The sequence below is a fragment of the Heterodontus francisci genome, chromosome 36 (genome assembly GCF_036365525.1).
Source record: "Heterodontus francisci isolate sHetFra1 chromosome 36, sHetFra1.hap1, whole genome shotgun sequence".
In the NCBI taxonomy this organism is placed as follows: Eukaryota; Metazoa; Chordata; class Chondrichthyes; order Heterodontiformes; family Heterodontidae; genus Heterodontus; species Heterodontus francisci.
In genome coordinates this window covers 18,570,312-18,595,997 of record NC_090406.1, presented here as the reverse complement: position 1 = coordinate 18,595,997, position 25,686 = coordinate 18,570,312, and the positions used below count along the sequence as shown (strand labels likewise).

General features: G+C 40.7%; 1 protein-coding gene across 1 annotated transcript in view; it reads left to right on the top strand.

Moving 5' to 3' along the window:
• The window catches only part of midn (midnolin), a 30,912-nt gene extending 6,000 nt beyond the window's left edge, over nt 1–24,912 (top strand). Inside the window, exons 5-8 of the mRNA XM_068016252.1 lie at nt 10,328–10,708; nt 12,263–12,380; nt 12,821–13,105; nt 21,765–24,912. Coding sequence (XP_067872353.1) covers nt 10,328–10,708; nt 12,263–12,380; nt 12,821–13,105; nt 21,765–22,027 — 1,047 coding nt within the window. The 3' untranslated portion in view covers nt 22,028–24,912. The remainder of the gene's footprint in view (nt 1–10,327; nt 10,709–12,262; nt 12,381–12,820; nt 13,106–21,764) is intronic.
• Nucleotides 24,913–25,686: the final 774 nt, after the last annotated feature.

Below are 25,686 nucleotides of genomic sequence, written 5' to 3'. Positions count from 1 at the left end.
CTGGGGTTTAGAATCTTTTTTTAAAAAAAATCCTGTAAAGCTGCATTGTGAGCAAATCTCTTGCCTAACTAAAACTGAACCCATTTCCCGTTTACTCCACCGCCCCCCCCGCCCATCACCATCAGTTGTTTATTTTATCTCTTCCTGTAGAATGCAGGTTTTCCAGTTGACCGGAAAGACCATTCTGCTGAGTGCTAACTTATTTTGAAAGCTGGTCAAACCAGCCTAGTAGTTGCCCCAGTGCTGCCTCCACTGCAGAGAGGCCAATAGACGAAGTTACAGCACAAAGTGTTAGTTTAAGGTTATGGGGGAGTGGTTTAATTGTACTTTCCCTTCTGATTTTTTTTTTTAAAAGAGGGAAATTCAGATGCAACCAAATGCCTGATAAATGTTTCTGATCTACCAACTAATTTTTAAAATGGAATATTAAAAAAAAAAATTCTCAATTAGTTGGCCAAAAGGTTCAAGCAGTAACAATTGTTTTTAAATGTAAGTCTGTTACTCGTCCTAGGCAGTTTTTCATGCACTTTAAGGTTTACATAGGAGCAGGCGCAGGCCCCTTGAACATGCTCCATATTCCTTGATGCCCTTCCCTAATAACAATCTGAATGTATGGTACCTTCACTACCAAGTCTTTGTACTATCCTTTAGAAATGAAAATAGATATTATTGCTCCTTGAACATTGTAATTACATCTATATAAATTTGACACAGTTGACTACACCATTTTCCTCCAACACCTACTCTAAATGTCCAACTGGATGGGACCACCCCTCCTCTGTAACCTCTTCCAGCTCTACAACCCTCTGAGATCACTGTACTCCTTCAGTTCTGACCTTTTGCACATCCCGATATTAATTGCTCCACCATTGATAGCTATGCTTTCAGCTGCCTAGATCCTAAACTCAGGCATTCTCTTCCTAAACCTCTCCACCACTCTTTTCTCCCCCGCCCCCCTCCCCCTCCTTTTTAAGACACTCACTCAATCAATCTCTAACTAAACTTCCTGTCCAAATATTTCCTTGCATGACTTAGTGTCAAATTTTGTCTGATAATGCTCCTCCTGTTAGGTGTCATGGGACACTTTGCTACATTAAAGGCACTGTATAAATGCAAGTTGTTGCAGATGCAATCAATTGGATTTGATGCTTTTGAAAAAGCACTTTTTTTTTGGAAAAAGTGTTGGCTGACCATGTTGTGATTAGCATTAGAAAATATTTCCTTTTGAAATAGAAATTCAGGTTAACTTATTACCAAGTGCAGAGCTTAATTAAGGATACTTCTACCTGTAGGAAGATGCATTCTTCACACAGCATTCGTTTAATTAGACTCAAGGTTATGATTTTATTTCCCGTCTCTGTGGCCTTTTCAAGTAAAACAAGATTTTTTTTTTTTTGTCTTCTCTCTTACTGTGTCCATGGTGAGGATTATTTTTAGCAGCCAGAATATGAATGAAAAATGAGTTTGTGCTGGTACGTGGGCTGTAGTTCTTTTCTTTCTTCAGCTAATGATGGCCAGGGAATAGAGCACTCAGCTGAATCATGGCATTTAAAAAGAGATGCTGCATTTTAAATTGCTCACTGGGATGCAAGGTTCAAAGAGAAAGATACACAAAATACTGATTTTTTTTTTCCTCCCATATATCTCAAATGGCCATTGTTGGAAAAGCAGTAACAGAAACTGAGGGATTCAGTGATGTTTCTTTGTACAAAAGCAAAATACTTGTGGATGCTGGAAATCTGAAATGAAAACAGAAAATGCTGGAGACACTCAGTAGGTCTGTCAGACCTGAAATGCTAACTGTTTTTCTCTCCACAGATGCTGCCAGATCTGCTGAGTGTTCCCAGCATTTTCTGTTTTTATTATTTGTTTCTTTTTATATGATGCTTAAATACAAAGGAGATTGCAAACCGAATATTGAAGCCTTGACCTAGTTTAAATAGTTTCAAACTGAAAGAGCACAGCAGAAATGAGGACCTACTGGCATATACTGTTCTTTATGCAGGAGCCTTATTTTGCTTCTGATCCTCTAGTTAAGGCTAGGTCATTAGAACCGCTACTTTTGGTTCAATTGCTAATTAGTGTGTTCTATAGAATGGAGCTAAATTTTGAGCGTCTTTTGTTCTTTTGATATTATTCACTCCACCTTGCACTCTATTACACATGCAAACCATGCATTTTAATGCATCATGAATGCTATAAATTTTAATTGAATTAACATCAAGCAAGCCCAAAAAGCCCATTCACTCCTTTTAAGGCTCTTGCAGGAGCCATTGAAATGGTGGCATTGTATTTGGGCAGCTGAAGGGTTTTTGTAGCAATACATTTTTAGACCTCTTAAGGTATCTATATATGGTGGTGAGAGAGGTGCATGTGAAATTCTTTTGTTTTCATGCGGGGGCGAGTCTACATGCCTGATGGGTTTACATCTGAGGCGGATGGAGAATCTGCGATCGTGACGCCTGAAAGTTTGATACTGCGCCTCTTTTGTGAGTGAAGTGGGTTGAGTCGTGACTGATTAGATTGCAGGGGACCACCTTCGAGATCCAATTAGCACTGGCCTGTGGTTGTGGTTTTTATTGTAATGCGGCTGGAAACAATGAGTGGGTTCAGTAGATGAATTCCAAGAAAATATTTTGAAATGAGAGCAGCTTGCTGCTCCATTTAAAATTAGGAAAATAGCTCTTTTTTTTTAAACATTTTTTTGATTATGCTTTTGTATTTATAAATAAATACCAGTATGACTTAGTTCTTTATGCATGGTTTAACACAGATGCTACTCTATGGCACCCCTAACTCCTTGTGGCTAATGTTTTGCATGCTGAATAAAAGACTAATATGATTTGCAATTTGAGCATACTGGGGGAAAAATTAGACTAATATTTAGAGTTGAGATGGTCTTGTGTGTTGAGCAGTTGCATACAGATGAATGCTGCAATACGGTGGCAGCAAATGAGTTTCTGTGAACTGTGGGGACCTCTATAAATGGATCTGTCAGCAGTGAATTTTCAGAAGGCTGTAGTTTAGCAGACTTGTCGCTTTGTGGCTGCAAATATATGCTTTTCGGCTTTTTTTTCAATGTGATTACTACTGGAGCAATTTAGAGTCAAAATAAAATGAAACCAGGACTGCAGTGGAGAAGTCTCAATAGAAAACATGCCAACACAGAAAATCTGTTTTAAATATGTAGTTCACGTTTTACTGGCTACAGTGACAAATCCATTTTCTTACTTCACAACACACATTTCTGTTCATTCACTGTTACTTGCATAGTAGATATTGGTGTGGATAGAAATAATTGTGCATACTGGTGAATCTTCAGCAAAGTATTTGCACAGTGTTAGAAAGACCCCATCACAAAGGATCTACACTAGCAATCTATTGTCAAAAAGGATTTGCTCCCAACAGCAGTTGTGAGCTTTCACTGCTGGTTATATGCTTGAATAAGGAAAAGAAGCTTTAGTGTGGGCCTGCTACCAATTAAAAGCTGATTGGCTGAACTAACCTGGTAGCTAATGGCTGCAACATGACTGCAGTTACATATGGTGCAAATTTTTTTGTGTATTGTTACTGCTTGGCTTTAAAAAAAAAAGGAAAGGCACAGGAGGGTCAAAGTCTGCATCTTAAATTTCAAAGCCTTCAGTTAGTCTTTGGCAGCTGGTAGGTTGAAAAAGCCAAGATGGCTTTCAAAGATGCAGGGGGAGGTTAGGCTGTGTTCCTTATCAGCCTACGTTATTCTGGTCTGGGATTTGTATAGCTCTGGTACATTACTTAATCAATACGTTCCAGGGTACTTAAGTTTAGCAGCATGCTTAGAATTCTAAGTAGGCTTTTTTCCCCTACTGAGAGAGGGGGAAGGGGAGACAGGAGGCCAAGAGCTACAAATTCCACAGGCCTTTCCATAGAGCAGATGGGATGAGATTTATGATTTGATTTGCAAGGACTGGATGAGCAATGAGGTTGTAGCACATCATTGTACCCTGCATGTTTAGTTAAGGTCAGGCCACTTGGGTTCTGCAGCTCATCACAAACTTAGAAGTGGAATTAAATATTCTGAATGGAGACATTTCCACTTCAATCAGTGCTTATTTTAGCCGCAGAAAGAGAAGGCCTCAGTTCTACTCCTTTTGTTCCTGAAATGGGAGGTAAGTTAAACTCTAGACAAGGTTAGTGTCTTTCATTGATTGTGATGCCTACAAATCTCCCAGCCATTTCTAGATTGTATAAAGCATGTTTCATGCAAATGTGCTTTAAAATAAACCTTTGGATTTAAGAAAAAAAAAAGGTGCTCCGATATTTGCAATTGTCATGTGCCAGTACTGCAGCAAGATACCATTTGAATTATTTTTTTCTTGTTTCCCAAACATTTTCATTTCTGGATCTAGGGGATAGAGATCAGTGTAATGTCAGGTCAGTTTGACTAATGTGATTTCTATTTCTGATATTCCAGAGAGATAGTGTCATTGCACAAGGGCGTCAGTAGGTGGTGAATCAGTTTAAACTCATTCAGTGGAATGAAACTTTTAACACTTCCTGATGACCTCTGGCCAGGCACAAGTACTTCCATTAACATTACCTTTTTAATTTTCTTCTGTTTATCAAGTGCCTAATCTAAAACTGAATTTGGGGCATCATTTATCATGATTTATGTAGTTCACAATTAGGAAAGTGACACACACTTTCCATATGTTTGTTTTTTTCAAATGAAAGTTACTTCTAGTTTCCTTATCCAACCCCCTTGACACATCACTGAGTAAATCATTGTTTAATGATGTGGACAGTGGGAGGGGTTGTGTTATCATGGGGGGAGAAAGACAATCTTCACCTTATCTGTTGGTTGGAATAAAAGCAACCGTCCTTTGTGTTGTGTCTTAATCTGTCCCGAGGCTCCTAACTAACTGCTTGTAAAGGCTAACCCCACCCCCACCTCATCTAAATTCTCTCTTTCACTGAGCTCAACTACAGGCGTTTAACCACCCATTCACTGACTCTGGGGTTGACATTTTGAAATGACATTCCTCATTCCACTAAATCTTAAGTACAAACAGTATTCAATTCACCCTTATTTTGTTGGGTTGTTCTGCTTAACCTTTTGAAGTCTTGGGTGTCGGTTTCATATTGCTTTTTGAAATTTAAAGCTGGCACTGATGGGGGACTTTAGATTTACTTTTTGGTGTTCTTATTATCTTACTTCTCACTTATTTCCTGAAAGCTTTGAATCACGTGTTATGGTTCTCGCATTCTTCATAGCTGAGCCAGGACTCTGGAGTGTCACTGACCAATTTGGACGTTGCTCATATGTATTAGTGACCTAGACCTTGGCATACAGGGCACAATTTGAAAATTTGTGGATGATATAAAACTAGGAAATATTGTGAACTGTGAGGAGGATAGTGTAGAACTTCAGAGGGACATGGACAGGTTGGTGGAATGGGCGAACAAGTGGCAGATGAAATTTATTGCAGAGCAGTGTGAAGTGATTCATTTTGATAGGAAGAGCATATATAAATATAAAGGGTGAAATTCTAAAGGTAGTGCAGGAGCAGAGGGACCTGGGTGTATATGTGCATAAATCATTGAAGGTGGCAGGACAGGTTGAGAAAGCAGTAAATAGAGCATACAGCATCCTAGGCTTCATTAATAGGGGCATAGAGTACAAAAGCAAACAAGTTATGTTAAACTTTTATATAGAACACTGGTTTGGCCTCAACTGAAGTATTGTGTCCAGTCCTGGGCGCCACACTTTAGGAAAGATGTGAAGGCATTGGGGAGAGCGCAGAAAAGGTTCACGAGAATGGTTCCAACGATTGAGGAATTTCAGTTATGTGGATAGATTGGAGAAGTTGGGATTCTTTTCTTTGGAGAACAGAAGGTTGAGAGGAGCTTTGGTACAGGTATTCAAATCATGAGGGGTCTGGACAGGGTAGATAGGGAGAAACTGTTCCCATTGTGGTGGAGGGATTGAGAACAAGAGGGCACAGATTTAGGGTAATTGGCAAACAAAGCAATAGCGACATGAGGAAAAATATTTTTTCCCAGCAAGTGGTTAGGATCTGGAATGCACTGCTTGAGAATGTGGCGGATGCAGGTTTAATCGAGGCATTTAAGAGGAAATTGGATTATCTGAAAAGGAAGAATGTGCAGGGCTACGGGGAGAAGGCCGTGGAGTGGCACTAGGTAAATTGCTCTTTTGGAGAGTCGGTGCAGGCACAACTGGTCGAATGGCCTCCTGTGCTGTACCAATTCTGTGATTTTGAGAAGTATCACTGCCAAGCCAGATCCTGGTTTCCCATCTAATACATATTCAGTAGGATTCACTGCATAATAATCTTTCTAACTGGAACTGCTGCAACCATTTGTGAGGTCCCACCACTGCCCAGGTTGGGATTATATAAACAACACAGGCCAGGAGCTGAACTGAGATCTTCCCATATTATGAAGTGCTTTTATGCAGTTCCAGAAATGTCAGATTTTACCCCCGCCCCCCCGGGGGTTTGCAGTTTTAGTGAAAGCAGCCAATGATGGAGGTTGGGGTGGGGTTTGCTCTGATTTTATGAATTTAATACTGTAGTTATGTGCAAGGAAAATGTGTCTCAAAGATTAAAATATTTTTCCTTTTTTTTCCCCCTTTTTTTTTAAAGGGAATCTACCAAAAAAAGATGTTAGTGTTTTGATGTTGGTAACATGTAGCTATTGGTAGGCTTAGTAGATAGCCTTAATATGTTTGAAAAAAAATCACTGATTATGATAAATCACCAAGTGAGAAATAGCCACATACAAACCAATATTTAAGGGGGGAGGCAATTAACAATTGTTTTAACCGTTGGGTCCTGCCTAATGACGTTTTGATAAATTTATTTCTCCTTTTACAATGCTAGGAAACAAATGTGTGGCTGTGATTGAAATTGTACTGCCTGTAATAAAGCAGGAGGGGAGAATGGACTAGACTTGTGTTTGCTTTCATCTTTTCTTAAAACAGTACCCCTTTTTTTTATTGAATGCTAACTATGGCTGGGTAGAAGTTTACTGTGTATGCCTACACATAATTGAATTATTAGTGTATTTTGGTGGATAAAGAGCTTGGAGTGTAAATGCATAGAGGATGTCTAACCATAATACAGTTCCTGGAAAAAAGCACCTATTTGTTGCTTTCACTGCAATCATGTGTAACCTTGGAGCATAGTTTTTTTAAACTGTGCAGCTAGGTGAAATGTATGAAAGAATTACTTCTATCCTAATTTTCAATTGAAGTATTTGTTCTTTTTCCAGGACATGGTGAGTTAGTGCATGTAAACAATTCTGTCCCAATCATACAGAATGAAACTAATTTTGCATTCTATGCAGCCTCCTTTTTGTGTGTTCCTAAATGGGAATAATTCATAATAGTTAAGAGTATATAGTTTTAGTTAAGAGTGCCAAGTCTAGCTCAGCCTCGTGTGTAGGACCTGTCTGAGTTTTTTCTTAAAATAAAAAAGATTCCCTACAGCATTACAGATATCAAGTTTTGAATGACTGTTGCATTTCAACTCTTGAAGCAGAGACCACAGCAACCAGAAGAAAAGCAGAAACAGCGAATGTCTGAACTGCTGGAGGGCTGTTCAGGTTCACTGAGCAGGTTGAATCCATTGCCATATATGGTTTAATGTAGTGTGTGTGTTTCTATGCAGTCTGCTTTGAGATGCATGAGACTATATTTTCCTCTTCCTATTGCTAGTGTATGACTTGTTGTAGCATGTATTTTTTGAAAAGGTAATATGAGCAATCACAGTAGGATTGAAGAAGCAAGTTTGTTGCCAAATGCTGGAGTGATTGTGATCCCTGTGTTAATATCTAGGCCTAATTTGATTTGTTGCTTTCCCACAGCATTCAGTTTTCCGGCAAGAGATATGGTGCATAAAGTAAATATTTCTTGCATTTAAGTGGAGACGAGATGAATAACACAAAACCAAAAGTAATATATAGGCTGAAATATTGCCATGGCAAGGTCAGAGCAATAAGGCTTGTTTCTTTCTGAACAAAGATTAAATCTCCATTACTCATTTCTACAATTTCACCCTCTCCAATAAAATCAGTATTTTCAGAATGACTTTTGGATGCATATCAACGTCTTCCAGAGATTATTGTTTAATTTACAAATTTTGAAAACCGGCCTTCAAATCACAACAATCTCCAGCTACAAAAGATGTAAAGAATGTGCTTTGAAATCTTGTCTCACCTCTGTGGAGGTTGGCAATATGCACCTGCAGTGGGCCTCACTTCTTGAATGACTGTGACAGACGTTGAAAGGTTGCTCTGGCAAAGGGTATTATATTTCCGATCTTTAGCCATCTGGTTTCCCTAACAATCGGGTGCCTAGGGTCAGGAGATGGAGATGAATTGCCATCAGACAGTGGAATTCTTTAGATTCCCTGCCAGCTTGGCAGTTAATATTGAAGCTTAAACTACGGCCATACTAGAATGCAGCTGTTGAACGCACCATACACCGCAATTTATAGAAGAGTTATTGCTTAGTGTTGTGGGGGAAGTGGAGGGTTGAGGGCTGTTGGAGATGTAAAAGATCGCAATGAAGAATCACAAGAACTTGGTGTGTACAGAAAACTATTTGGCATTATCTTTTGGTTGTTAGTTCTTTTTGACGGCCCTGTAAGCAGACTATTGACGCAGGCACAGAACAGACCATTCAGCCTTTTCCAATTTGTACTCCCCAACATTCACTTTTTGCAGTCAGTTCTTGACTGCACGTGACTAGGATTCCAAGCGCGCAAGTGAGAAGTGTAAATATACACAGCTGGTATAAATAAACGGAGACATGACTGGATATAAAAGCGTAGCGTGCACATCATCTGAATCTCAGTGATGCAGTGTTGAGCTGCTGCAAGCTCCCGGCAGCCAGGCATTGGGTAATTTAAATAGACAAGAGTCGCAGATGTATAAAACTGCAATGTACGCTTATTAACTCCCTAGAGTGCAGGCTGCAAAGGCTAGGCAACAGCACGCAGGTGATTTTGACATTAAAGTATACAGAATTAATTACTGTCATGAATATTGGAATGAGCTGAAGAACATAAAGCCTATGTCGGACACAAATCCGTATAGCTGCTTCCCTCAAGCAGAAAATTAAACAAAGATGAGCACTCTTTGTTACTAGTTGATGTTGGTAGAGATTCTCATCAGCTTTGATCTTTAAAAATACATAACCTGTCTAGTTCAACAAAAATTAAAGTAAAAGCCTGTTTTAGGCTCTGAGTTGCTCTCTGTCAGGTCACCGATAGAGGTATTACAATGGACCCCAGCTCTCCTGTGCTAAGGAAGGGAAAATCCAATGTGGTTGTTCCTGATTACTGTCCAGTGACATCAGTTGAGGACAATATTTAGTTCAGTCATGATCTCCATTGAGACTGTGCCCATGGAACTACACCCCAGAATCGAGCTGCCACCTTCAGGAGAGGAGCAGAGAAGTGGTCACGTGCTTCAATGGAAGTGTTTTCCACGTAACAGATCAATCGAGAATTATAATTCTAAAAGTCTTTCAAGTTGAGATTTCTATACATTTTATGTTCAACAGTAGCAAGCAGTGACACTTCCCAACAAAATGCAGCTAATCCTGCTGTTGATGAGTGGCGACATCTCCGTTTTAAAATGTGTTTTCACCATGTAGACGAAACTATTAAAACACTGCTGAAATAAAGTACTGGAAGAGCACCTTGAATACTAAATAGATGTGTGCTGAATCTTGAGTTTTCCATGAACTTTGGCAGAAAGTGAAAATAGAGAGTGCATAAATATTTAAGGTTTAACTTGTCATCTTTTGACTGTTACATAAAACAGATGCAAAGTAGTTCATTTGCTCCAACGAACCTTGAGCTTTGATTGCTTCACCAACTAAGTAAAAGTTGTCCACTTTTTTAAAGTAGCCTTCAGACTCTTTACAATAGGATTCCTTGTTAATTCACCACTTATTAGCATTGTCCTGATGATGCTTTATACTGCTAAACTAGTGTTCCTGCCTTTCCTACTGTGAATTTGTGCAAGTTTTTTTTATTTCATATAGCATCTGTACAGAGAAAAGTTTGAGATATAATTTGGTTGTGTGCTGACCGTTTCATTAAAAAATACAAACTAAATAATTCAGTTAAACATGTTGTTCCACTTGGAGCAATTGCACTCATTCACATTTGGATTTTTTGATGTGAAGTCATGTGATCGAACTTAGTTGAAGGATTTCCATTCTAGGTAAAGCTCACATCGCTCGTTTAATCTCTGAAAGGGTTAACGTCTTAACTAACATCAAAGTTTTAAGCATGCTTTTATTCTTTTTCCTTTTCAGGTCAATGACTTTCTGTCAGGACGGTCACCTTTGACACTTGCCCTGCGGGTTGGAGATCATATGATGTTTGTTCAGCTTCAGTTGGCAGCCCAGCAGGCTGGCAGCCAGCTCCAGCACAGGCATGTGATAGCCAGTCGGGAAAGCAGTGGAGGGGCAGCAGCGCCCAGCTTTACTAACGCTCAAGGACTTCACAGGCAAACTGTGGGAGCATCAAACTGTAACCACATATCGGCCTGCCAGCAAGCAATGGCAAGTCCCAGCCCTGCGGCAGCGACTGCCTGCTTTAGCACAGCACGCCCACCTTCAGTCACCGCTGGATCATTCCGGTCACATGGGGCCAGTACGTCGACCAGCCACAACATTGCTTCATCTTGCACTGAGGTATGATAATGGATCATGGTGGCTCTACGCTGCTCATAAGACATGTGCAATACCACACTATCATTTGACAATACAAATGTTATCCCTTTGTTTGTTTTAAACAATTACTATGGTTCACCCCAAAATTTGATTGAAGAGCTTATCTTGAATGGGATGGCATCATGGGTGCTGAAATTAGCCTCAGCATTCCTAGGCCAGAGATGAGGTTATATATTAGTTCCCAGTGCTCATTGCTGTCTCATAAATACTGTGAGCAGTTCACATGTGGTTGACAAGGTACAGCCTCCATTATGATGTCCCTTGTGGTCAATAGACTGCTGATACTGACCCATGCGAAATGGCTTATGGAACTGCAGCGCTGCATGAATTAGCACTTTCAGGGCAGATTGGGGAAGTGGAATTTGGGGGAAAAGGGTTGGGGGAATTGTCTATATTTTTTTGAGCAGGAACATGTCACAACAGATAAAAATCGCTGTTCCTGGGGAAAACCAGCAACATTGTTACTCTTAACTTAAAAATATTATTTTCCCCCCACCTCCACTTAAGTGAACTGTACAGCAATGATTCTCTTTTGTTGGTCCTTTTTGAAATTCTGCAGCAAATAATTGGTATTAATGTGTTCAGTTCTAATGTTATAATAAATAATACTTTGTGCACTTTAAGGGCTGATTTAAAAAAAAAATAAGTAACCAATCTACCAGGGCTCTTTGTTTCAAAATGCAAAAGGAATAGCAGAATGTTTTATTAATATCTCTTTCTGATATCCAGGTTCTTGGCTGTGATATCTTTTGGGAATAGTCAGCTGTCTTTTGTGCTGTGCCTGCCAAAAGCATTAACTGAGTTGAAATTACAATAATTTATTATAGTGCTGAGCTGTCCCTGATTAGCTGTAATGACCAACTCAGATCGGTCCATAAGAGAACCGAGTTGCCTTTACTGGTGATATATAGTTTTGCATTAGTGCTGGCCTGCCCAGTTAATTGGCCCAATTAACCATTGAATACTTCAGACAGTTCGAAACTGTTGAGAGGGGAAGGCGCCAGATTAGGTACAGCAATACAATTGGCCATATTGTAGCTGGGGCAGGAAATCTTCCCCTCTGGAGGAAGAAGGGACACATACCATTGCGCAGCTTATCTGTAAGTCTTGTGTTCTTCCAGCTTCCTGTTCTGCATTCTGTTTAGAGTAGCAGATCAGTAACAGAGCAACCCACATAGAGTTCTATCCATTGGCTTAAAGGAATGCAGGAGTAGGAGAATGAACAGCTGGTGCTTGTAAATACAAAATTGGTGCATGTTGCTTTGCTTATTATTACTAAGAATGATCATAATTAATTTTCACTTTCAGCATGTTTTATAAATGTGGCAGATAGTTCAGGAGACTTAATATGATCATAGTAAATGACTGGTAAAACAGCTGGGGGAAGGGACAGAGATGGAGAAATTGAAAGATTCAGAATGCAAATTGATTTTAATATGCATTTGTAGTTCTCTTTTTTAAAAAAAAAAATTTTTGTTGCTAGCTATAGTGACATTGAATAATTATGTTTTTCAGGGTGACTGCAGCACGAGAAGCAGTAGTCCAACAGCTTCGAGCAAGTCTCGAAAGCCAGGTGCCATCATTGAGAGCTTTGTCAACCATGCCCCTGGGGTTTTCTCAGGAACCTTCTCAGGTAATTTAAAGTACATGCATTTTGTTCAAATTCTTTTAGCTGAGAATATGTTGTCAAACAGAAAAATGAATTTGAAATATAACTAGATGTTTGCTCTGCCATAAGGAACAGGTTTGTCTTTAACTATTCCTGTTCGTATTAGTCCTTTTCATTTTTGTTTAACTTCCCCTCCCTAAATCGCACACATTGCAGTTTTTCTTTCTCCTGTCATAATAGGGCCTTTGTTTTTTTTCTCCCCCAAATGGAGTATTGGGAGCAAATTCTCCAGATTCTTCATGACTGGTGCTTGTGGTAGTTAAAAGGTATTTAATTGGTCACACTGTAGTAACAGAAGGAAGTGCTTTGGTTTTGCTTTCTGGTGGGTTCTGGCACAATTGCGGCTTGAAACTTTTCCTGTTAGTAGTGTTTGTTCTAAATGTTTTTCTTCCTTCCCAAACCAGGCACTTTGCATCCAAACTGCCAGGACAGCACTGGAAGGCCCCGCCGTGATATCACCACAATCCTGCAGATCCTGAACGACCTGCTGAGCGCAACCCGTCACTACCAGGGGATGCCGCAGTCCCTCACACAGCTGCGTTGTCAGACACAGTGCGCCCCCAACACGCCGTCGCCTTCGCCACCTTCCCCAGGCTGCTCAAACAAAACTACCTCTGAAGACACAATGCAGCAACCGCTGCATTCGCTTGTCCAGTGCCAGAGCCAGTTAAGGATGTGCAAGTCAAGTGGTGAGTCATCAAGGAATACCAGAGTCTGAGGTGGTGTGTAGCACGGTTTAGTACATTAAAATTGATAGGTTATTTGTTTGGTTGGAGCAAACCTATGAAATACTCACATTAAATTCTTCTTTGCAAGAAAGAACTTGCAATTATACAGTGCCTTTCATGACCTCAGGATGTCTCGACAGTGCCAGTGAAGTACTTTGAAGTGTAGTCATTGTTATAATGCAGGAAACATGGCAGCCAATTTGCACACAGCATTTCTTGAGCAGAGTGAATCCTTCTGTTTCACTACCAAAATATTTTTTTCTTCTCTCCAAGTTTCCCCCTCACATCCTTTAAAAGCATTAACCTCTTGCCAAATTACAGTTTTGATAGACACTACTCGTGCTTTGCCCACATGGCCATTATTCAGTTTGAGTGTTAGGCTATTGCACTGTGGGAGTTATTACAGGCAAGCTCCATTCTGTCAATGGTTGATATACAAACTTGTTTCCAGCCTGGGTTGAGAGATTGCAATTATATGTGGAAATGCCAGGTGTCTATTTCCCTCCTTCCTATTCCAGAAGTGCTGACAAGTGTAACATTCTTCTCAGTGCCTCTGTTGAGGTTAGTTTAGACTGAGAGCTCCTCCTGGTCCATATGGCTCAGCTACACACTGAGGAGTGCAGAATAAAAAAATCCAAAATGATATTCAAAATCTTTACATTTCTAGGAAAAAATTGTTAGCACAATGTGCGCAATACAATGCATTGTGTGGCAAATATATATTGTCAGAGTGGCTGTGAGCAGCCCCCACTATAGGCCATTGAACCATATAAAGTGTGAGATTTGATTTTCAGTCTATTATCTATGCTTCATTAGGTAATCTCAGCATCCCTTGCCCACAAGGTATAAAAATTGGCCAGCGTGTGTATTTCTGACTGTGATCCCACTGACCCTACTGGTTAAATAAATGCCAGTATCTGCTCTAAAGACTTGCACATGAAGAGCAAGTAGTTGGTAAAAGTATTGGAGAAACAATTGCCCAGCATTCTTCAGTGGCTTCAAGGAGGAGAGATAACCAGAAAAGATTAGAAGGAGGGGAGGATGGGGAAATTGTTGATGCAAGAGGAACATGTTGCAACAGAATGCTGACTAAATAGTATACTGGCTCAAACACAGCTTTACACATTTTAGAGCAGGATGTTCATTTAAATGTTTTGTGCTTGGCAGTTTTCATTCCAGTATATTCTTACCAGAGGCTGCTTTAGGCAGAGAATGCTAGCGAGTAGTCATAGCATGTGCTTTTCTTGTGATACAGCAGCTGTTGATAAAGTCAAACCAGATAGAACAACTGTCGCTTGGGAGCCAGAGGAATTAGCAAGAATCGGTACCACGGGAATGCAGCAACATTAAAGTCTGGTCATAAATTGGGCTTGTCTGTACCTGGGCTGCTTTTACTTCCCAAGCTTCAGCAGCTTCTGAAGGCTCCTAGGCTCCACGGCTATAATTATCAGGTTTCTTGGAACATCTGTCACTTGAAGTGAGAGGAGAGCTTCTTAATGTGTCTCAGTGACTTCATGCTGAAAGTAGATCATTCAGTGTGATACCATGGATAGTAAATAGAGAAAAATTTATGCAAGAGAATTTGTTGGATTTTTTTTCCATCCTTTGCAGAAAGTATGGAGTCTTTTGTAATTTTATTTTTGCTATTTAAAGACCCAAACAAGGCATACTCTATTCAGACAAATGCGGAAATAGCTGACATTGTAGTAGAAGAGGTCATCGGCTTGGAACGGAATGAGGAAATTGCAGGAAAGACCATTGACTGCAACACATGCAGCCATGAATAATTTAAACCCCCTTAAAAGATCTTACAATGACGCTTTTACAGTCGAAATAGCAGCACAGTCACAACTACACTTTTTTTTCTATATTTATAGAACAAATTCTGAGCCTGATTGTTTCTTGGTATCAATTGGGGTATTCATTGGTTATTCTGTGGCCTAAATCTAAAATAAGGTCATACTCTTGCCTCCTCCCCACTTTTCTGTTAGTGCTAAGTCTTAAGCTTTGTATTTTGCCTGAATTGCTTGTATACGGTCCAGCTGGTGACACTTCCATGATGCTGTTTCTTAACTTTGCTCCACCCTTGGTCCTTCTGCAGCTATCAATGTTCTTGGCTTCTCCACCCTCTCCTGATCTCAAATGGAAATCTCATATTTCCATCATGTACTAAAGCTACCTCCAAAAGCTAGGTCTTTTTGTACTCAACACTATTTCTTCTCAGCAACTCATCAGTCTCTGGAAAGCTCACGTTTGTCCAAGAATTAGACACTGCTGGCATATCTGGGGAAGGTCTTGCAGAATCTCTCTTGCACGGTTACTGGCTAGAGGTAAAAGCTTGTCATCTGATATGGGGATCTGCTCTCCAGCTTCCAGTACCTCTCGCTTTGCAACCTGTCTTGTCTTGCTTATATGTTAGCAAAATCACTGTGATCAATACACCTCTGAATTCCAACATGTACTTCCTCCTCCCTCTATTCCAACTATATTGAATTCAAGACAACTCCGCAGTCTCTTACTCTAACTCATGACCTCAAAACTCGAACATTTTACCTTCGTCTGTCTCCATTTCCACAGTTTTTGGGGTTTTAGAAGAAACAAACACAAGCTTACTGTGTCATCTAATCTTTACTCCTAATCTAACTTCTCATTGCTTTTTTTTTTAAACCAGTGTTCTTCAGCAGGACAGCAGCCCTTTGGTGTTTGCTCTGTTTTTGGATGGTCGGTGAGCAACGTTCCCTATAATTTTTTTTTTGTTGTTCACTGCCTGTTTCTTTCAATGCGGGGTACCTCTGAATTTTCTTTTTTGCGTGGCTGGATACGCACATTGCCTTAAATGCTGCAACTTGTGAGTTGCTTGTGCGGCACCTTCCCGGTTACTGCATATTTGTGCGTGCATGCACCTTAGAGGGAACATTGGGAAGATGCAAGCCATATGAGGAAGGTTATTTAAATAGATTACAATAGCCAGAGTCCATACCCTTACAGCACATCTAGAATTGGCCCCAATAAGAGATCTTTTCTGACCTTTGTTGTTGCACTTGGTAGCAGAACGTGCAACTACAAGAACAGTGGGGCCTTTCAACCCCATGTCTAAACACAGAACCCAGCTCCTACCTTATGAAAGTTAATTTGCAGCAATTGCCTGTGATAGTAGACCTTGAGGCTATGTTTATATCTTGAACACAGCAGATGGCAGTGATTCACACTATGCAATGGTGAGGAACAGTGTGCCCATGCTACAGACCCAGGTTGATGTGGGAATTGAGGCTGTACTAACATTTAAGATGCTGGAACAAATGTGAATCCATAAATTGTCTTTGGTCGTGCAGCTCTACTATGCCAATGTTAGTCGGTTTCTTACTGGAAATCGTACAAAGTTTGGGAGTGGGTGGGTGGGGAAAAGGTGTACCTATGTAGTACCCTTAAACAAATACAATAAAATGCCTCATCTAGGAGTACTGAACTATTGAGAGTTGATGGTTGTTTTTAGTTAGTACAAATGCTTTTATCTTTGCTCACATTTGCAAAGCTGCAATAATAGAATAAGGAAGAGAAAGTAGCTCCTTTGCAACAAAAAAGTTAAGCTCCCTGCCTCAATAATTTGCCTAAAATGCACACAGCAGGAAAGTAACGAATGATTTGTATTTTGAAATGCAGCCAATTTAGGCCCAGATTTGCATTTCTTACGCCAGCATAGACTGTTTGTGCGCGCAACGAAGCCATGTCTAGATGGGAACCATAAACGGCGAGGAACAATGAAGCGTTTTCTTCACTTTTGTTTTTGGCAGATGTGGGGAGCCTGCAGGGAATAGCTTCACAGTATTTGCATTCTATCCGCCCACACAGCAGGCAGTAGCAGTTGCGTTGAAGGAAGATGGTTGCACAGACAGGGTGTGGGGGAAGTGGGGGAGGAGGAGGAGGGCAGTTGGGACAGGAAGACGTAGGAGAGCACAGCCACTGTGTATGATTTAGCTGTGCTATACCTTGTGGTTTCCACCTCACGCTTTTTTTTAATCAAAGAATACCATTGTATTCAACATTTGACGTTAACCGGTTTCACAACGTAATGGTTGCTTATTTCTTGCTTGAGCACGATTGTACTTGGCAGAGGACAAAAGCGGAATAAATGCATAGAGCAGGTAACAACTTCCTTCCCTTTTGCCCTCCCACCACCATTCATATATTCATGGGCATGCACATTAGCCGACGTGCCCTCATTGCACAGAGCTCAGACCTATTTATTTTACATATCCAACTACAGACAATGAACTGTTAGGATTAGTCTGACCTTGGCTTCTTGGGCAATTATTAAGGAATATTCCTGCCCTTCTTGGATCCCTGGTGGGTAGGAGGACTTTTATTTGTCATTATCAGGTGTTGTCTCAATTACGCATTATCAGACGCTGCCAGGTATTTTTAAACCTGCGGCAGCCAAACAGGAAATTGCTTTTTTAGCAACAGCTGAATGTAAGCACTGGGGTTTAATTTATGCTTTCTGCTCTGAAGGGAGCTGCAGCAGCTGTAGTGGTTTGCAACTGTAAGGAAACAGCCATAATGTATAATTAAGAATTTTAAAAAAAATTCTCGTAGCCTAAGGTGAAAGGTGCATTAGTTTGAAGCTCCACTATTTAGAGGTTTGTCTGGGAACACTTTTTGTTAAAAGCTATCTCTATTGTAACTGTCCCAGTGACTTGGATAAAGCATCACCACCACCATGACTGATCAGCCAATTCATGATAGACCAGACATTGACCCTGGTTTATCTGACTCAGTGACACAACACAGGATAATATTACCTGCAGTCACTGTATTTTGGATGTTAAACCAAGATCTCATTTGCCTGCTCAAATGGATGTAAGAGATTTTGTGAAATGCAAGGAGCTCACCTGGTGTATTGGCCTTTAATTCCTCCCTTAACCAACACCACCAATAGAAAATTGGATAATCTGTTCACTCACTTTGCTGTTTGTTGATCTTGCTGTGCACAGATTGGTTGCCGCATTTGGCCCCGTAGAAATAGCGACTGCGTGTTAAAGATAATCCACTGGTTTTTAAGTGCTTTGGGATGCCCCGAGGATGTGATCACGTGCTATATAAATGCAAGATCTTTCTTTTTCTGCCTAGTAATGCTCGCTGTCAATGGGCTCATGTATGTAGAATGACAATTTGGTGAGATAAATTGGGCCTTCTGTAAACATGGACGAGAAAGGAAAATAGTAGATTGTGAGAGTTGCCACAGTGGCAGAAATAAGGCAAAGCTTGCAACAGGAAATAGCTTCCTCCTTTTATTTTTAAAAACTCCAACAGGACTTGGCCATACTCGGATTCTGAAGTCGAGCCCTGACTAGAAGTAACAAAAGCTTTTTTGTAGCATGGATTCTGATACAAAGAGAAATGAATGATTTCATAAATTATTCAAATTTCATCTTTGGAATCCTTTTCTGCCCAACTGGCATTTAGGATAAACTGTAGCAGTTAAAATTTGGATACCATTTCTAAAGTGAGTATCTTGCACTTAAAGGGACTTGCAAGACAATATAATGGTAGGAGCTGTCAGTTTTATCAATTGTTTCCCCTTAGGCCTTAGTAGCTTTTTATATTCTTTTGCTGCTGGCTCACAATGGCAGGTTTTGTGCAGCTGGTGGCAACTGCAAACTAAGTTCACCAGATTTTTTAAGGACAATGGAGAGGAAGACCTGTTGTTAGATCTTCCCAGTTGCTGCTGGACTTCCTGTTTCCAGTAAAGATCCTGTCTATGGCAGCAGCAAGCTTCCTGTAGTGACATCAGGCTGTAGCTGTGCATGGTGTTTCATGGTAGGGTCACTATGAAGTAAAGTCATGATGTCAGTACTTCAAGCAGGCTCGATAGCCTAAAAGTCACAGCCAGTCTGTGTGAGCACAATATATCAGAATCCACTTTGCCTTTGGTCATGTGAAGACTGGTTGCAGTGTTTAAATATAAACCCAGGAGAGACCTGACCTGCAATAGGAAAGTAGCTCTTGACTCCTTGTTAGAATGCTCTGAGTGATAACCTTCTTTCCGTAGCTTGTTCAGCTGACTATTGGGCATGTGAGAGTTGACAAAATATCTCAGCAGGCTACTTATAACCATTAGTTAGCATCACCGCTCGATTTTTGGGATCACTTGACAATTACAAATGCAGCCTTTCAGAAGCAGTCACTGGATCTTGCTCGAGCAGGAACACTGGTTAGTTTCCCCTTCTCTTGGGTACTGCAGTACCCAAGAGCCATAGAATTATACAGCACAGAAACAGGCCCTTTGGCCCATCGTGTTTGTGCCAGCCATCAAGCACCTAATTATTCTAATCCCATTTTCCAGCACTTGGCCCGTAGCCTTGTAGGCTCGGACATTTCAAGTGCTCATCTAAATACGACTTAAATGTTGTAAGGGTTCCTGCCTCTGCCACCCCTTCAGCAGTGCGCTCCAGATTCCAACCACCCTCTGGGTGAAATTTTTTTTCCCTCAAATCCCCTCTAAACCTCCTTCCCATTACCTTAAATCTATGCCCCCTGGTTATTGATCCCTCCACTAAGGGAAAAAGTCTTTTCCTATCTAACCTATCAATGCCCCTCACAATTTTGTATACCTCAATCTTGTCCCCCCTCAGCCTTCTCTGCTCTAAGGAAAACAACCCTAGCCTTTTCAGTCACTCTTCATAGCTGAAATGCTCCAGACCAGGCATCATCCTGGTGAATCTCCTCTGCACCCTCTCCAGTGCAATCACATCCTTCCTTTGGTGTGGTGACCAGAACTGTACACTGTACTCCAGTTGTCGCCTAACTAGCATTTTATACAGCACCATCATAACCTCCCTGCTTTTATATTCTATGCCTCGGCTAATAAAGGCAAGTATCCCATATGTCTTCCTAACCACCTTATCTACCTGTGCTGCTGCCTTCAGTGATCTATGGACAAGTACACCAAGGTCCCTCTGACCTTCTGTACTTCCTAGGGTCCTACCATCCATTGTATATTCCCTTGCCTTGTTAGTCCTCCCAAAATGCATCACCTCACACTTCTCAGGATTAAATTCCATTTGCCACTGCTCCGCCCATCTTACCAGCCCATCTGTATCGTCCTGAAATCTAAGGCTTTCCTCCTCACTATTTACAGCACCACCAATTTTCATGTCATCTGCGAACTTACTTATCATACCTCCTTTATTCACGTCTAAATCATTAATGTACACTACAAACAGCAAGGGTCCCAGCACCAATCTCTGTGGTACACCACTGGTCACAGGCTTCCACTCGCAAAAACAACCCTCGACCATTGCCCTCTGTTTCCTGCCACTCAGCCAATTTTGGATTCAATTTGCCAAATTGCCCTGGATCCCATGGGCTCTTACCTTCTTAACCAATCTCCCATGTGGGACCTTATCAAAAGCCTTACTGAAGTCCATGTAGACTACATAGCCGATTGCAATGTTCCCAAAGCTGAGATCAGCTAGCTCAAAACCGATTGGGAATTAGACTTGGGCTGTGTTCCTACCCTCTCCGGTTCAGCAGCAGACTAAATAAACTAGCTGAGCCATTGGAGGAGGTCAGTTAGAAATTTAGATGGAAATAATTCCACAAGAAGAGTCTTTGCATTGCTCTTAAAAGATTTGCCAAGTGCTTCTTAATCTGTCCCTGCCCTTAAAGGTAATTGAAAAGTGGTACATTGCCAACTATGCAGTTGACCTCCTAAATTCTTTCCATAGCTCAGCATTTGCACACTTTCAAAATTACTGTGATTCTGGAGCCTTCCACTTCATCTCCAAACACAACCTAAAAGCACATCAAGTAGACCTGCGTCATTGGAATCCTAGTTGGTTCTTTGAATTTCCATTAGCTTATGTGTTCTGTCAAGAAAGATCTATAGGAGCTATAGGGATAACCGTGACCTCTCTGTTCCCATGGTAATGAATGAATGCACTAGCAATGATGCTTAATCAATACAATTCCCATGAGCTTCTAATGCAGGATTGATCTCTAATGTACAAGCATTATTTAATTCCATTCAGTGGGGTGTGGCAAGAGCTTTAAAATGACTTGGTCTGCAGTGACTAATGCACCCTCCATTTAGTGACTGGCTTTTTAACCCTTTACAAGCTAGTTAGGCCCAAGATATCCCATTGAGATTCAAGGACTATATTGGAAAAGCAACCCAATCAATACAGAATTAAAGGCAATGGTGAGCAGATTCAAGAGCTCACGAGGGCTCTGGGCTGTCCATTAATAGCAAAATATAAAAACCAGTCTGATATTTGTAATGGTCCAGAATATACGGTTGGTGATAATGATTTAAAGGTCAAGTACAGCAGCTTTATCCTCGTTGTGGATAATGGACGCATCCCACCCTGTAGAGGTTTGGTAAGCGGCCAGGCAGATCCACTGAACATACTTCAATCTTAATTGTTAATTGGGCAACGAGATCCAAATGAAACCACCTTCATCCCATGAAACAGAACCAGTCTTAATCAATTTGAATATAATGGAACCCACTGGTATGGGATATTCTCATTCATTTGTATACAGTAAGGTGACCAATTTTATCAATGTGTGAAAATGTTATTAATCTTCTAACTTTTTTTTTCTCTCTCTCTCTATATAGGTGACCGACTGAGACAGACAGAAAACCGTGCTACCCGCTGCAAAGTGGAACGCCTGCAGCTGTTGCTGCAGCAGAAGAGGATGCGCAGGAAGGCTCGGCGAGATGCTAGAGCACCATACCAGTGGCTGCCCAACCGCAAGTCCAGCCGGACAAATAGCAACAGCAGCGTATCTAGTGACGGCAGTCTAGACTTGGACTTTGAGGACTCTGTATGGAAGCCTGAAGTCAAAGCTGATATGAAGTCTGAATTTGTTGTGGCGTAGACCTACCTGGCAAGTGGGGTAACATGCATGTTGATTTCAGCGACCCAATGTACTCTAAGCAAGCTTCCAGAGATTGCAGATGGAGTATCCGGAAGATGGAGAGAGTGGGGGGGGGGGGGGGGTGGTGGGGGGTTGGGGGAAAGAGAGAGCGAGTGCAAGGTCTACTGAAATCAGGACTGTACATCTGAAAAACTTTTAATTCCCACAAAAACAAAGAATGCCGTCTGTAGTTCAAGACGGAAAGAAGTCATATGATTAAGTGGATCGAACCAATGGTAGTTGGCGTGTCTGCAGTATCAATAAATGGCTGCATTACAAAATGGTCAATTATGACGGAGATTGGAGAAGACTTGGCGTGTCCAGACATGAGCATGCCTTTCCTCATGATGGTAAAAGCTGCACAATGAAGCTGCTTGTTGCCATGGTTGCACTGTTCTTCACGCAAAGGTAGCAGGAGAGCTGCAATCACAAAAAGTCGTCTTTGCTTCATTGAAGGCCAAGGGGGTACTACACTTTTATCAGACGGAAAAGAAATGAAGTCTTTTTAAGAAAAAAAACTGTATGTAGCATTGTTCACCGACACTCTTAAAGCATTCAATTACTTAAATTTTGCACAATTTTTAACAGCGTGACAACAGGTGGCTTTCATTTGAGCAAGTTTGTCCAATGGTGACTGCAAGTGTACATGACACGTGTCTGTCAACCTTGATGAAGCTCTGGATTTTGGAGAAAAGGATCGTGGGTTTTGCTCTGCATCATATTTATGATGACCAGTGTCAAATGGGAAAGGCTTCAATTGTTGGCACAAGTAGAACTGTTCTGGGGAAAGTGTGTTAAATTCAGTCATTTTTACCCTTCTGTTTTGTGGAGGGGGAAAGGGTGAATCTATACATGGTAAGGCCGAATAAACGCCTTTTTTCTTTTTCTTTTTTTTCCTACACAACTGAGCCAGATCATTTGGAGGTACACTTGTGGTACAGTACTAGCTAGTGTAGACTGTAGATAAGTTGCAAGATCCATCATTCAAGTTGTCTCTATTGCATGCCACATTGTGGCTTGCCAGTAGACAGAAGCCATGTTGGTTCTGATTTTCAGTGCAGTGCAGTCTAGGCAATGGGCATCAAACTAGGCCTGGGAGTGAAGGTAGTTCTTATAATGCGGACCTTGTTTGGCACAAAACTTCCTACTTGTTTGTTTTACGCTATACAAGTGTTATCTATTTAGTCCGATGGTACAATTTTTAATTTTCTAAGCAATTAGGCAGAGTTTCCCACCATTTGAAAAAATAAATAAATAAATTAACCTTCTGGGGTGTGTGCACGCATTTGGGTCAGGAGGGTAGTGGGCCTGTGGGAGGCATAAAATCAAAATTTGCTAAGCAAGCCTATATACTCTTTTTTTTTTAATTGTTATATAAATTCAGTACTTAAAGATATTGGCTGTTACCAAACAGCCCAATATCCTCAAATTGCAAGGGTTAGCTTAGTGATCCTTAGAGTCCAGTTTGAAATTAATTTTAAATATGTAGGAATTGCTAAGCAGAGAGCAAAATCCAGAGTGTGTGGGGTGTGTTCCTAAAAGTTTTGAGACAATTGGTTCCGTTCTTATCTGGCAATGTATCCACAACTGCAACTTAAATCAGTATATGCAGTACCCAAGGTTCTACCATTGCAATACTGTGATGTCACAATATTACATAACCCAATCTATCTTCCTCACCAGTGTCAGTAACACAAGTGCCTTTTTGTTCCCAAATCTACTTCTGTGTCCTTGGCCTATCAGCTAGGAGCATTCTCCCCCTTCTCTTCCACCTGTGCTCTTAACAGTCTGTGTTAAGAAAGGCTAATGTTGCCTTCTCCACCTTTTTTTTTTCCCTTTTGTCTTCCTATTGTCACTGCACTCCCTGTCTTTGTCATAGAATTGAAACCTGTTTATGCTTGCTACTGTACAAAAAAAAAATGTCTGAACACTCTTCTCCAAGCTAACTCCGTTCTTTCGTCCAGATGTCATAGGGTGTGCCATCTGGGCCCCTGTCATGTCCTGTACCGTTGTGACTAGGCACACATTGTAACGTCCCACTTCTGTTTGTGAACTTCCTGCTCGTATTTACTGTAGGTTTTTTATATATATATATACATATATATATTTAACTGACTTTGTATTGTGTGCTATCCATTGTGCCCCTATCCTGGTTTTAAAAGAAAAACGTAAAGATGCATTAATTCACCAATTTGTTGGTGGGGATTAAATGTATGAACACCTCATTTAAATATTCTGTATTCTTGTAGCCAATTAAAAAAAAAAATACAATGTTCTAGCTAGGCTGGTGTAGCACAAATGTGACTGTATTAATTTATAAACCAAAATGGTGACTGTGAACTAGGTATTTATTTGTGCATTTTGAAAGTTTGGGGGAAAACAACGTCACAGCTTGAACACGGCCAGGGTTGATGCAATCTCCTCCATGGAATCTGCACCAGTTTCCATTATCCTAAGCAATACATTTCATTGTGACTTGGAACGGGCCTTGTAGTTCATTTGGGATGGGGTTAGTTAAATATAACCAAGCTATTATTGTCACTTGGGATTTTGCATTTACCTCTGCCTTACACACTTGGCAAGACAAAGGGGGTTGACGCATTGTCACCCTAAGCATTGGAATGAAGCCGAAAACAGTAAATTATAATGTATTGGTATGTAGATAAACTTACATGCATGTATCATTAGGACTTGACAATGGTTTGTGGGACATACAGTAATTGGTTGTTATGTGGTAATCTGAACATGTACAAACTTGTATTAGATTTTTTGTATAGCATTGGAAAAAAAAAGTGACTCCGCAGGTATAAATAATAATAAAAGACCAAATGTTGGTGATAAACGCATGTCTCGTTTCTTTTTGCTTTTTTTTAATTGCACACTTTATTCTTCAATTTTTTCCCTCTGCCTGAAGATATTGACTGTCAGTTTTTTTCACTGAGTCGAGGTAGCATTGGGAAGGCTATGTAATCATGTACAGCCTCAGAGCTCAATCTCCTCAACAGATATACATACGTTCCAAAAGGGTCATTGCACAGCAAAGGGAAAGGAGAATCCTGGTTATATGTTTTTCGCCTTATATTGGTTGAGAGTGGATAGCTGAGCACAAACCTGGGCTCTTCTTGCTCAGTTTCACACTGGATGGCACATTTACCAACTAATAACTCTTAACCAGGTGCCTTACTTTATAGTCCCCAAAGTGCAGTGATAAATTATACACACCTCAATCTCACTTGTGTGAAAAATGCAAAACAATATTTTTAAAAGAGAAAAAGCTTTCTGCACCTGAAACAGAAGAACACTTAAGGAATGATGGGCTGACCGAAGCATTGATCGCAAGAATGCAGAACAATTACACCTTTTGCTCTTAACCGGGCACATACCTTCACCTCAGCAGGAATGGACTGAGGACTGGAAAACCAGACAGGGCCAAACTCCAGGTCCAATCATTTACCAATAGGGGGACCATGAACACATGTTCTATCTGACCTCTCCATAAGCAAGTGGGGGGGGGGGTAGTATCTGTGGAGGACTCTGACTATCATGAGAATTCTTTACATCCTTGATAAACCTCAATGCCTGGACATTTATAGAAGTAAGGGAGTTGATTATTTTATGCT